General features: G+C 39.5%; 1 protein-coding gene across 1 annotated transcript in view; it reads right to left on the reverse strand.

Moving 5' to 3' along the window:
- Positions 1-14,567, reverse strand: part of GALNTL6 (polypeptide N-acetylgalactosaminyltransferase like 6) — a 1,130,106-nt gene that overhangs the window by 80,469 nt on the left and 1,035,070 nt on the right. Inside the window, exon 8 of the mRNA XM_024750526.1 lies at positions 241-348. Within this exon, the coding sequence (XP_024606294.1) occupies positions 241-348 (108 nt within the window). The remainder of the gene's footprint in view (positions 1-240; positions 349-14,567) is intronic.

Consider the following 14,567-nt stretch of genomic DNA (forward strand, 5'->3'; position numbering starts at 1 on the left):
GTGCTTCGATACAATTAATAACAAGACTTAGCATCATAACTAATACTTCCTTAAGGAATGGAAATAAAACTCTGAGAAACACAGGAACCTCTACATTAAAAGGCTGCCAAATGGAATGGCCAAGCTGTGGATTTGTACGTTGATCAGACGGTGCCTTGGATTAAACCACGTGTGAGGCTTCACATTTTGCACACGGAAAACCATATCAAACCCCACTTATTCTGATCCCTGGTTACTCACTCTTGCCAGACTGGTCCCAGATGGAACTTTATAAGGGACGTACTTCCTGTAGATATGACCAACTCTAGAACATGGAACGTCAAACATTTCTCCTCCACACATCCAAACCTAAAGAGGGGAAATTAAAAGTATAATAAAAGAGAACAGTACCTTTCATACCAAAAAACCCAAATTATTAGTAAGATTCATACAAAATCTTAAAATCTCTTAAAGTCTCTAAATCAATAATTTCTGTTTATTATCAATGGCCAACCAAGGGGGAAAAAAAACACATTTTAAAAAACCTAGATTCATAGGAGTATAGAACCAAAATATTAGTTCGGTAAATCTAATTTCCATAGATAACATGTTGACGTATTTTTTATTCTAGTAGAATTTTAACACAACTATTGTAATAAACTGGCATTTAATGGTTAGACATCTTATTTATATAGATATTTGTTTTGACAATCTTGTGACGTCATTAGAAGAAATAACATTGGAATTGGTGTCAGTTAAAAAATTTAAAGTATAAAAATGGAATTTCTAAAATAGGTGAATGAATGAAGCCACCTAGGTATATCCATAATTTATCTAGATACTGAAACTTTCAGTAGAGCTCACCTTAAGAATCAGAGTTGCATTCTAATTTCTCCCCACTCCCGATCTTTTCTTAGGTACAGAAAATAATTGGTTAGTGATGTGTACTCAAGAGATGTTAAACTCAGGGTATCTGTTAAGATGTTGTACTTATAGGTAGTGACAAAAATTAATTGGTTATGTTTTCCCATGACTGCCCACTCAAACCATTAATCCTGGTTTTATACAACAGGCTGCTTACTGTAAACGGGTTAATTATCAAAACATAAATGCAGGCTTCATATATGCTAGATTTTAAGCTATTTTCATTGCAAGAAAATGATTTAAAAAAAGAGTTAGATACTGTAATGGTTAGTTTTATGTGTCAAAGGCTGCACCAGAGCGTCCAGATAGTTGGTCAAACATTACTCTGGCTGTTTCCATGAGGATGGTTTTTGGATGAGATTAACATTTAAATTGGTGGATTTTGAGTAAAGCAGTTTCTCTCCGTGATGTGGGTGGACTTATCCAATCGGTTAAAGGCCCTTGGAGAACAAAGACTGACCTGCCTCAAGCAACAAGGAATTCTGCCGGCAGACTGCCTGCCTTTGAACTTGAAAGGCAACTCTTTCCCTGCATCTTCTTTAGCCTGCTGGTCTACCTTGCAGCTTTTTGGATTTACCAAGCTTCCTCAATCCCATGAGCCAATTCCCTTCAATAAATCTCCCTCCATATATGTACCCTGTTGGTTCTGTTTCTCTGGAGAACCCTGACAAGTGCAGATACACAGCTTCTTTTAAAGTGAAATATTGGAAGAGAGAAAGAGAAATGTTTATGTCTTAACTTACATTTGCTTCCATCTTCTTTCACTAAGAGGAATGGCACCCTAAGTAAGACTGGTGAACAAACAGGGATGAATGGAATCCCAAGGGGATGGCAAATGGATTATGAAAACTATTAATACTCAGTTGCTCTAACTCCTGAGAGTTCAGGACTACTCATGGTATCAATTTCAACTTGGCTTTAGGTCAAGTCATCAAAACTATGCATAGATCATGTAAAGCTGGGAGAGGCAGAGAACATTCTAAACTACAGTACCGACATCTGGAAAGATCCCGAGAGGCTGGAGCTATTATATAAGATTAAACATAAAAAGGGTAAATATAAGGACCTGTCCCCAGACCTGCAAAAATCAACTCTTCCAGAGCAGGAGAAGGTAGAAAAAAGACTGAGTAGCACAAAACACATCACCAGCAAAATATGGAGAGTTTAGGGATTAAAGGTCTTGACCTATCTACCTGAAGTCTTATGCTAATTTCTGAGAAAATGCTTTATATTCCCTTGTAAAGAGAATTACCAACATGGGGAAGGGATGCAAACTGTGTCTTAGAAAGAAACAATTGGAAGAATGGAGGTTCGTAGTCTTAATAAGATAAAATTCAGAGAAGTGCTTTTCGAATATCTGAAGAACCTAACATTTGGTAGTGATGTTCATAGAATCCCAAGGAGCTAGGACTAGGATTAATAAGATAGAGCTATAAAGAGACAGATTGCAACTCAGTGGAAGGAGGAAATTTGTAATAGGCAGCTTGGTTAAAGACGAAATGGGCTTCCTGTATTGCTAGGTGTGTTGAAATCCACAGTTGATGACATTTTGTAGACAAGAATGTAACTCTGGTAGACAGTTGATCTAGCCGATATTTTAGGTAATTCTAATAATAAGAGTTAGCATTTATGAATGCTTACTGTGCTCTTTTTCATTTAATGCCCACAACTCAATGACAGACTTTACTATTTCCCCAGTTACATAGGTGGGAACATGGCAGCCTACAGGCTAACTTGTCCAAAGTTGCAGAATTGGCCACATCCAGAACAGAGATATGCATCCTAGTGATCTAACTCCAGTGCCCACCTACTAAGTCAACAGTTTATCTACAGAGTCAGCAAACTTTGTTGTAAAGGGCCAGATAGTAAATACTTCAGGCTTTGTGGGTTATATGGTCTTGCAACTAAGAAACTTTGCTAAGAAGAGACATGACTGTATTTCAGTAAAACTTTTTTGACATAGATAGGCAGTGGGTCATAGTTCGCTGGTCCCTGTTCTATTAGATACACAATCCTTTCAAACACTGAAATTCAGGGATTCTAAGATACTACATATGGGAGGTTGCATTTTCCCAACTTAGACACCACAATATCTCCCATTGCACATGCCCCTGTACAATGTGACCTTGGTACCCCCCCACTGAGTTGTGGGACTATGTTCCCTGTCCTTGAATTTGGGTGTGCTTGTGAATTCTTAGACCTGTAGAGGACAGCAGAAGTGACTGAGGTTATGAAAGGCATAGCTTCTGCCTGTCCACTGGGGCACTTGTTTTTGCAAATTTGAGCTGCCATGTAAGAAATCTGACACCTTGAGGAGACCCCACTGTAGAAAGTTTGGGCCACATGAAAGGTCACGTGTAGGTGCTCGGGTCGACAGCCTCAGCTGTATTCACCAACACCCAACATCAACTGCTGGGCATGTAGATGAAGATTCCTCTAAATGATTTCAGCCTCTCGCTGTGACCCTAGATACCATGAAGCAGAAATGAGCTCTCTCCTTTGTACCTTTTCTGAATTTGGGACCCATAGAATCCATGAATTTGATACAATGCTTGTTTTATGCTGTAGATTTTGGGGTGCTTCATCAGGCAGTAATAACTGGACTACATACTTCCAAATCCGTGGTGGAGGTGAACTCTAACACGTGATAAAAATTTACAGGTCACCCACAGATTTTATCTCATCCTATTGTGGGAGATACAGTGCAGGATGTACAAATTTCCATGCTCACTTCTTCCGGGGCTCACTGCCAGGCTATAATCCCCAGCTCCTTGGTATTCAGAAGGGGCTGTATGCTTGTTTCTTGCCAGTGGAATGTGGACAGAAGTGATGTGCATCACTTCTGGGCTCAAGTCAGTAAGCGGGGACTTCCTTTCTCCCCTTCATGATTCTCTTCTCCCTCAGAGCCTGATGAATTGCAGAAGATACAGAGGAGGCCTCTGAGCCCCTAGAAGGTGGTGGAGTCACTAGGCAGATGGGGCCTGAGTGTCTGGAAACCGGGGTGGAGCAGAGCACACAGCTTCCTTCTCTCCCAGGGCTGAAGTGTAGCAGTTGCATGACTGATGCTAAGTTACCAAGATTTGGGGATTATTACAGCAGTTGGTCCACCCTAAGAACCTGTTTTGTTTGGTTCTATTTTCAGTCTCTTCTGACATTTTAAATCAAATACAGTGAATTTTTTAAGTACAATTTTAATTTTATCAAAAACTTTATTGAATCAAACAGCCTGAATATTTGTGAGATTATTTCCTTTTATTAACTGTGCATTTTATTATTTTTTTTAATTTATAAATTTATTTATTTATGTCTGCGTTGGGTCTTCGTTGCTGTGCGCGGGGTTTCTCTAGTTGCAGCGCACGGGGGCTACTCTTGGTTGAGGTGCGTGGCCTTCTCATGGCGGTGGCTTCTCTTGTTGTGGAGCATGGGCTGTAGGTGCACGGGCTTCAGTAGTTGTGGCTCGTGGGCTCAGTAGTTGTGGTATGCGGGCTCAGTAATTGTGTCGCATGGGCTTAGTTGCTCTGCGACACGTGGGATCTTCCCAGACCAGGGCTCGAACCCGTGTCCCCTGCATTGGCAGGTGGATTTCCAACCACTGTGCCACCAGGGAAGTCCCAGTTGTGCATTTTAAAGAGAGACAATTTGAAAGTAACTAGACAATAGATGCAGTGGTGGGAAACCGGAGGGCCGAGAATGTTCAGGACTCCTGTGTGTAATCAAGTGTCAGAGGTAGGCAAGTGTCAAGGCAGAGAAGCTTTCCTACCATCTGCAGCTGGGAGAGAGTGATTGGTTGGCCCAGGTGTTTATTTTTCATGAAAAGGGGACCGCATTTCTCTCATCATTTGGTGAGGTGGCCAATCCCTCTTGTGGGACAAGGGGATCGTGACAAAGGACAGCCATAATAGCAAGTTAAATAAATCCTCGTTGCCTTCCTTTCCAAGGTAGGGCAAAAAAATAACCAAACAGACACACAAAAATGAAATTCTAATTCTCTTTGGAGGGTCACTGTAATACAGTTTTTAAAGATCTTTCCATGGGTGTGTAACAAATTACCAGAACTTGGTGGCTTCAAACATCACACATTTATTTATGATCTCCTGTTTCTGTGGGTCAGAGGTCCTGTGGGCTCTGTGGGGTCCCCTGCCTGGCATCTCACGAGGCTGAAATCCAGGTGGTGGCTGGACTGAGCGCTTATCTGGAGCCTCTGGGGAAGAACCTGCCTTTAGGCTCATTTAGTTCCTGACAGCTGTAGGACCAGGGCCCGTTTCCTTGCTGGGGATGCCCAGGGCTGCTCCCAGACCCATTCTCAGTTCCTTTTTCCGGGAACTCTCCATCTTAGCCACGGCTAACCGCCCTCACATAGAACCCTTCTCAGGCTTTAAATCTCCTGACTTCTTGTGCTTCCTGCTGGGGAAAACTCCCTGCTTTACAGGGGCTCCTATGTTGTAAATTAACTATACTCCAATAAAAATTAAAAAAAAAAAAAAAAAAGAGCATGGTCTAGCTTGGCTGGGAAAAAAGAAAAAAAGACCTTACTGAGTTGTGAGAATTAACTGAGCAAAATAGATTTAAAGGCAGTAGTACAGTTTCTGTAAGAGTATTCACTCAATAAATATATTAATTTATTGAGTCTCAATCAGTCAATCAATAAAGGGGCCCCTGTGATTAGTTTAGGCCCACCAGGGTCATTGTCCTAGCTTAGTGTGAACTGACCAGAAATTACATTTGCCATGACTTTTTTGCCCTGGAATATAACTTAAGTGTAGGAGGAAACCAGGGAAGAGGGGCAGCTTGGAATTCTGCCCACCACCATCACCAATGAAGCAAATGTTATGCCTTCTATCGGTAACCTACTCCAAATTCTTAAAATTCTCCCCCTCAGAAATTTTTCTTTATAGCTAAGTCCAATTCAGAAAATGTCTGTCCAGATTTTTTAGAAAATGCTAACATCAGTATTAAAAAGGAATCCTAGAATTTATTATTTTTCTCCATATTGCCACTGTGATCACTTAAAAGCATGAATCTGAGTCTATCATGCTTCCATTTAAAATCCTTCGGTGGTTTTCTATTGCTGCCAGGGTAGCGTTACAACTCCTGCATAAAGATTCCCAAGCTTTGCATTATCTCGTCTTTGCTTAACTGTCCCTCAATCACTCTCTCCTTTCTTCCCCTCCCCTTCCTCCCCCATCTGGTCTAGTTTTGATTCTCTAGAAAGGACCAAGTTCCCCTCCTCAGGGCTTGCTGCTGTAAATTTTTCTCTCTAAAGAAATTCTCCCCTTCGTCTTTCCTACCCCTTGACTGGTGTTCCCTATTTATTTTCCAAATTTCACCTAGATTTGTTAGGACTCCTGTTTTATACTCTCTTTCCATCCCGTACTTCTCTTTTCAGGTAATTCATGAATCAAGTCGACAAACAGGGTGGCGAGCAGTTACCGTATGCCAGGCATCATTCACTGTTGGAGATTCAAAGTTCTGAATGCATGGAACTTTCTTTCAAGTAGAGACAGTGCTTATGACCACAGGAATCAAGTGACTTATTTGCATGTGCGTAATGATTCGCTTCATGTTTAGATAATAAATATTTGTTGAGTGTGATCATCTCATTCAATTATGCTTATACTCCTGCTTATGTAGGGGCCCTAAGACCTTCTCCATTTAGTCCCGCTTCTTATGACCTCAGGGCCAACTTGCTTTCACCATAAACACACCAACTCAATTGTCTCTACTTTCAGAGGTTTTTTTTTAAACATCTTTATTGGAGTATAATTGCTTTACAATGGTGTGTTAGTTTCTGCTGTATAACAAAGTGAGTCAGCTATACGTATACATATATCCCCATATCTTCTCCCTCTTGCGTCTCCCTCCCTCCCACCCTCCCTATCCCACAAGAGTTGTTTTGTTTTTTTATACCATGGATATCACCACATACTTCTTTATTTTTTTCAATCTTCAATAGCAATGTCTGTTTCAGTAGAGGGATGCATATCCTGACACACTAGGGAGGTACGTTTGGGTAACAGAGTGGATATATGCTTTCTTCAGGAAAGCACAACTGTTGTGACATTTCTCAAATCCTATATTTGTTCCGAAAGATGTGGTTTATATTTTTAAAAGACATTTCCTGGTAGCGTGATGTGATGATATTCTTTAAAAATATTATGGCATTGTCATACTTAAGCATCTAATTCTTGGAGAAACGTTTTAGATTTACAAATAACATGCCTTCTTTTGACAACATAAATATTTTAAAGCAGGGTTATTTCACCCGTGAATGAGCACAGTGTGTTTTTTTCATCATGTAGTTCAAATTGAATGAATAATTGAATGCTTGCCTTCTTTTTTAATCACTTTTCAATACCAGCCACAAACTGGAGTTTCGGCACAGAGAATGTTAATTTGAATGGAATCATATAATTACAGCAGCCATATGGAATACGAATTAGTTTCAGTAAGAAATCGGTTGTCAGGAGGTTAGTAAGGGAACATTATCAAATATAGGATGGAACATAATATACTACATGGAAATGGTGACCTAAATTTAAGAAAAAAGAAATGTATCAGTGCATTCAGTTCCAAAGCCTGCTCTCCCTCTAATCTTCCCTCGTCCTCTTCTGCCCCTCCCTCCCTCTGCTGTAGCAGTTCTGGCCTCTTTTCTGTTCCTCCGACATGCCAGACACCCTTCCGTCTTAGGGCGTTTGTGCCGGCTCGTCCCTCTGTCTGGAATTCTCTCCCCAGACTCCCCATGGCTAGCTCGTCATCTCTTTCAAGTCTTAGCTCCAAAGCCTCTGGCCCCAAGCACCCTCTCACCGCACACTGTCAGCCCTCCTCACCCCACTCTGCTTCTGTTCTCCAACACTTAACACCTTCTCACTCACTTATTCATTATGTTTCTTTCTTTCTTTTTTTTAAACTTTTCATTTTATTGATATATTGGAGTATAGTTGATTAACAATGTTGTGTTAATTTCAGTTGTATGACAAAGTGATTCATTATGTTTCTTATTTATCGGCCTCTCTCCCTAACAATGGCAAGTATCTTTGTGTGTTTTATTGAGAGATGGATCTTAAGCACCTAGGACAGTGCCTGACACACAGTTGGTGCCCTGTAAGTATTTGTTGAATAAATGAATGAACTACTCGTTTATTGATATAAAGTAAGGTTAATTCCAAACAATTCAGTTATTTAATGATAATCTTCCATTTAGCTGCTAATAAAAGCTATGCTCTCTAGTATATTCAAATACAATTTCAAGGGAATAAGCTATCTTGAGCTTATTTTCATTTGTAACTGGTTTAGTATAAAGAAGTGATTGATGATAAAAGTACAGAGCATATATAAATAAGAAATTAAATTTCTGGGGCTGGAAAATAACTTTCTAAGTGTGTGGTGTGACTTGGATGGGTTATGTTTGAAAAACTTCTTAGGACTAGACAATCAACCACTTTGTACCATCTATCTAGAAATTAAAATATTAGTTGATAACCTAAAAAGCTTTAGTGTGTAGATATTGCAAAGGGCCGTGTCTGTCATTAAACTCGTTTTCTAGGCTGGATGTAATAAAAACTGTACTTTTCGACCTGACTTGATCTAAAAAAGGTAACAATGGAAGGGCACATGCACACCATTGCTTTGCTTTATTCTCAGAAACCTGGGTTTTGAGGTTATTCTTAGAGATTAGGAGAAAAAAAGAACAGCTTATTTTGACCTTGCCCGACTCTCCTTTTCTATTTGTTGATCAGAACATAATAAAAGGAGAAACTGGAAAATGCTTCTGCAGTCTTTATTGAGGATATGTTGGTTTCTAGTCTCAAGGGGAAAGCTCTTGTTTCTGAGCCATCTGCTTAAGATTGTTTCAAAGTAAGAAATGCTCTGTTACGTCAGTCTAAACAAATCGTGCCCAAGCTATCTTGCATTTGATAAGCTTCAAGAGGTCTGGGTGGGGATGGCAGGGTTTCAGAGGGTACGTTGTTCAGAAGATCCTGTTTTTAAGACGTGACGTTTATATTTGCAGTAACACTACGCTCCTAAAAGCAGTGATTGGGGTGGGACATAATAGATATATCCCTTTTTGGTTTATCTGAAACATTAATTCTTGGGGAGGAAAGAATGGATTGGAACATCTTAAGAGTGCTTCTTTAGGTAAAAATACTATGGTTTAAGGACACAATCCCTCATTTCCCTTAAGTCATTATTCTATAGCTTAGAAGATACAGTAGAAGCAAAGTGTTCGTTTTTTACTATTATTTCTGTGCGCCTCCAGATTTTAAGTCTATTGCTTAAATTTTCTGGCTTCACCATCTGCTAAAAAGAAATGAAAGTTCTTTAAAAACTCTTTAAAATTGGCTTTCTGTAGGGGAACAACTTCTTTCCTTTAGGGAAATACCCAAGCATGTGCTTCTCCTTCACCCCTGAGTCAGGGTGTCAGTCATCCTACCTTCCGAGTGGCGGGGTGGGAACCGGACTCAGGTCACGCTAACTGAAATCCTTCCTTGGGATTTCGTGAAATTGGAATTACCTCTCTGGTGGCGAAGCAGAGAATGAAAACCTGAGAGCTTCTAGTGGCCATGCCTGAGGGGTGGAAGGAGTATTCTTCAGAGAGCGGCAGAGCCCAGGTGCTCAGGGAAAGGGTCCTGCCAGCCTCCCAGAGGCTCACTCATTTCCTTGACTTTTTCACAGTTTGTTTATTTGAGTGTCCTGTCCAATATCCCCTTTCCTCTAAGTTAGTCGGAATTGGGTTTCTGTCTTCCAGTAAACCAAAGAGTCCACATTAAGAAAGCTCTCTCTTGTTGGATTTAGAGATTATCATACTAAGTGAAGTACGTCAGACAAATATCATATGATATCATTCATATATGGAATCTATTTAAAAAGATGATATAAATGAACTTATTGGGTTGGCCAAAAAGTTCGTTCGAGTCTTCTGTAAGATGTTATGGAAAAACCCGAATGACCTTTTTGGCCAACCCAATATTTACAGAACAGAAACAAGACTCCCAGATTTTGAAAACAAACTTATGATTACCAAAGGGGAAACCTGGGGGGTGGAGAGAGATAAATTAGGAGCTTGGGATTAACAGGTACACACTATTATATATAAAATAGATAATCAACAAGGACCTACTGTATAACACAGAGAGCTCTACTCAGTACTCTGTAATAACCTATATGGGAAAAGAATCTGAAAAAGAGTGAATATATGTACATGTATAACTGAATCACTTTGCTGTACACCTGAAACCAGCACAACATTGTAAATCAACTATACTCCAATCAAACTAAAAAAAAAAAAATCTCTCTGAACAGCCAGGGTTTGAGTGTCTGGGGGTGTGAAGCACATCATTCAAAAGCTACTCAGATGAAGACCGTTACGTCGGAAACTTTGGAAAAGCAAACGGTCTTCTAAGCTTCAGTTGATAAGTGTTGAAATTTGAGGGGAAACATTCAAAATGAAGAAATGTCATCAGAATAAAAAATGTGAGCACTCTTAAAGGTTCATAATGGCATTTACGTGATATTTTTTTTATCTTGAGAAGCTGACACGCTTTCATGATTCAGGACAGAGCAGAGGACATTTGGCAGTAGGTCTTGAACTGGGCAGGTTCCTACGTTTTCCTGAGTCTCACTTTCATCTTCTGTAAAGTTGGGCTAACGTGTCTGCTTCAGGAGATGGCTGTAAGGACTCGATTGAATAATCACAGAGCACCCTTGGCACATAATAGGTGCTCAAGAATAGTGGTCATGTGTTAATATTACCCGAGGGGACCAGCTTTATTCTTCTGGTATGTGTGGGCTCCAGGGGATGCTTGTCATGTATCCACATATTGACCTGTGTAAGCGGGGGGTCAGGCTTATGGCAACATGCAAGTCTGAATGTGTAGCGACGAGGTAGGGATTGCATTCTCAACTGTCCTCTCACAGTTTGAAGAGAGGGAGGGAGTTGTGGGGTCAGCTTACAGGGTCCTGGTGTGTTGTAGGTTGCTGATCTTGATGTAAAGTGTAAAAATCAAATCCTTATACCTCTAAAGTCGATGCGTGCATATACCCCCATGCTCTGTATAGTACTGTCATTGGGATTTGGGTGACAGGCTTGAGAACTGTATGGAGCTTTTTAGGTAACTTTCTAAACATATATCTCTTGAGCTTTTGCGGGGGTGTAAACTGACTTGCATTAGAGTCATTAGATTGTATTTCATTTTTCTTGTTAGGGAAAATGGCAACCAGAAAAAGACAAAAATTCTTAAAAATTTCAACGTTAGAAAAAGATTTCAATAGGAAGTTAAATTGACCTGAACACAGATACCGAATGCTGTGTAAATTGTTATATCCCGCTCTCTTTACAGCTATCTATAAAAGCTAAAATAAAATTAAATAGGGAATTAGGAAAATGCCATCAGACATAAAGGAAGTAACAACTGGAAGGGATTTAGACTTGCCAGGCCTCTATCCAATGGACATAAAATTTAACTTGAAAATGCTCTGTTTCACCTGAGGTACCTGTTGTTGGATAATTGAAATGAGTCTCAGACTGGCTTGTGAGACATTTAGCAGCTGTTTCTGTTTATCTTTGAGTTTCTGAATGAGTTTAGAGTCATTTTCATATTTTCTTTGGAAGATCGACTCTGGGCATGTTGAACTAGAATGGTTATTTTTATATCACCTAGGCCAAACATTGTAGGGGAAGAAACCCCACAGGAACAACTCCAGATATTTTCTTGTGTATGTGAAGGTATACGGTGTGCCATAAAAAGGCTTCTGTCACATTTTAGACACAAAATGCAACTACGCTTCGAGGTATTTGCAGGCTCAGAAGTAAGGAGAGGTTTTTTGTTTTTGTTTTTTAATATAGCTGTCTCATAAAAGCAATGAGAAGGTATAGAAAGTATTTTAGAATCATCCTTGGCATAAAAAGGATTTCTAATGAGTACATTTGATAAGACTGAATTTATTTCTACCAAAACCATTTGTACAAAGCATCGTCTATATAGAGTTTATATAGACGTGGCTTAAGTGGGAAAGAGTACGCTTCCAAAATGAGATTGAGTTGTACCCTTCTAAGGAGACAAGGAAACTATTTCAGGAGTATAAATTAAACACCCCAGGAGGTTTCTGTATTTTCAGACAACTGCGGAGAAAGTGGAAAATGCTTATTAATTAGAACTGTAGGTTCTCTGCCAATGTGCTGCAGGCTTGTCTTGGGAACCAAGAGTATGGAAATTAACAAGGGTGAGGGCAGGGGGACCGAGGGACCGGCTTGGGGTCAGGGCCCCGGGGAACAACCCCCTTTCTTTGGGACACTAGTGTGTCACTGCTTTGTAGTTTCTCCTGACAATCTGTGGGTCCTGTAACACATGGAACATTTGCTCTGGTGATGGCTGGATCAGACACACTCAAGGCTGGAGGAGTAGGAGGTTGAGGACCAGTAGACACTGGAGCCCATTCCCCACCTTCTAGTTTGGGTACAGATGCAAATATTTTAAAAACATGATGCCAGATCTAACCATCTCTTCTCTGAGGCTCCTACTTTGTAATATTGGCTGGCTGGACTCCTTTTAGCACTTAGCAACATCTGAAATTATCTTGTTTATTTATTCACTTATTTATTTATGATCTGTCTCTCAGACTAAATTCCACGAGACAGAGAACTTGTCATTTCTGTTGACAATTATATTCTCAGTGTCTGGCAGACAGTAGGCTCTCAATTAATATCTCCTGGATATGTGAATACATCTGTGACAATTGTCTGCATGTGAAATTAATATTGTCATTTTATCGCATAAGTGCTTACATTTGTACTATGTGACATGTTATAGATATAAATTATTAAATATATATAACAAAATTTATCTTCTCTCCATATTTAGTTTTGCATATATATTTGTACCTTGCCTTTTTTGTCACTTAATAATGATAGGTTTGGATATTATTCCATATTAGTAAAAATACACCTGTTGCATTCTTTTTCAAGGCCATACTGTAGTTCATAGTGATTAATTTAATTAGTCCCCTAGGATGGATATTAATCTTTTTTCATTTTTCATCAATAAAAACAATATTGAGATAAATATCTGTGTACCTGTGTCTTTTCACACGTGGGATTCATCTTTATTTTTTTTCCCCTAGATAAGTAGTTGTTCCACACTATTTACTGAGGAATCCACTCTCTTCCTCTTGATTTGAAATGTTTATCTTATGCTAAATTCCCATATTATCTGGGTCTATTTAAATTCTGTGTCATAGGTATCTCTGTCTAATTTCTGTATTTGATTACCTAAGTTAGCCCCCTATCATTTTTTCCCCAGAAGTTTTCTTGTTATTCTATTTGTTTTCCCTTATGAACTAGAAGCAGTTTATCTAGCTGTCCCCGTTTAACTTCCCCCATCCAAAAAAACTTCATGTTATCATTTTTACTGGGATGGCATTAAATACAGGAGTATGCTTAGGGAGAACTATCTTCATTATGAATTTTCATTTATTCATTTATTTTGTGTGTCCCTCAGTAGCATTGTAACATTTCTTCATGGAGGTCTAGGACATTAAAGTTTATTCCAAGTTGGTTTTTCCTTACTGTTGTAAATGGTGTCTTCCTTTGGGTGGTTGTTTTCATACATAAAGGCTACTGTTTCCTGTATATTTACACAGACACACACACATTTTACCCAAGCAACTTACTGAATTTCTTATTTATAGTCGTTTTTCAGTTGGTTCAACTTGAATTGTTCAGGTAGATATATGGTGATATTATTTGCCATTCATGCAAAATTTCTGTCCTCCTTTCCAATTTTTATATCTCTTATATTATCTTGTCTAATTGAATTGCCTAGTATCATCAGAATAATCCTAAATGATATTAAATAAATTAATGGGGAAATTCCTAGAGCTGCACTTATTTTGGTGGATTAGGCTTTGAATCGTTATTCTGTTGTGTAATCTTTAATTATTATTTTTAATGCTAGTATTTACAAGTAAAATACGTCTGTACTTTTCTATTCATTTGTGCTGTCTTGGTCAGATTTTGTTATCAATATTACGCCAGTTAGCTCATCAACTGGAAATATTTCTTTCTTTTCTGTTATTAGAGAACAGTTTTTGATAAACATTGTAGCCCTAAGTGTTCCTTAAAGGTTTGGAAGAAACTAATGAGGTTTGGTGCTTTATTTTTCAGAGGGGATAGCTTTTTGACAATTTTCTCTGTTTCTTCTATCGCCATTGGGCAGCATGGTGGGCAGAATTCTGAGATGGCCCCCAAATCCCCACCCCGTGGTACACAAGTCCTTGTATCATCTCTGCCTTTTGAGTGTAGGAAGGTGTGTGATTGTGATGGATTTCACGTCTGTGATTTAGGTGAAGGTGACCTTATGACAAAGGTGAAGGGGTTTTGCAGATATAATTATGGTCCCAATTTAGTTGACTTTGAATTAATAAAAAGGGAGGTTATCCTGGGAGGGTCCGACCTAACCAGTGAGTCCAAAAAGGGGACTCTGCCCTTCCTGAAGACAGAGGTGTAGGGCTGTGAAGTCTGAGGAGATTCTTGCCTTGAAGAAGAAAGCTGCCTTGTTGCGAGAGGGCTGGGGAGGGGAACACAGGGCAAGGGCCCGAGCTGGGCTTCTGGTTACTGAAAGTCATGTCCAGACGACAGCCAGCAAGACAGTAGTGGCTCTGTCCCCGAA

The sequence above is a fragment of the Neophocaena asiaeorientalis genome, unplaced genomic scaffold, assembly GCF_003031525.2.
Source record: "Neophocaena asiaeorientalis asiaeorientalis breed wild unplaced genomic scaffold, Neophocaena_asiaeorientalis_V1.1 scaffold180, whole genome shotgun sequence".
NCBI classification, from domain to species: domain Eukaryota; kingdom Metazoa; phylum Chordata; class Mammalia; order Artiodactyla; family Phocoenidae; genus Neophocaena; species Neophocaena asiaeorientalis.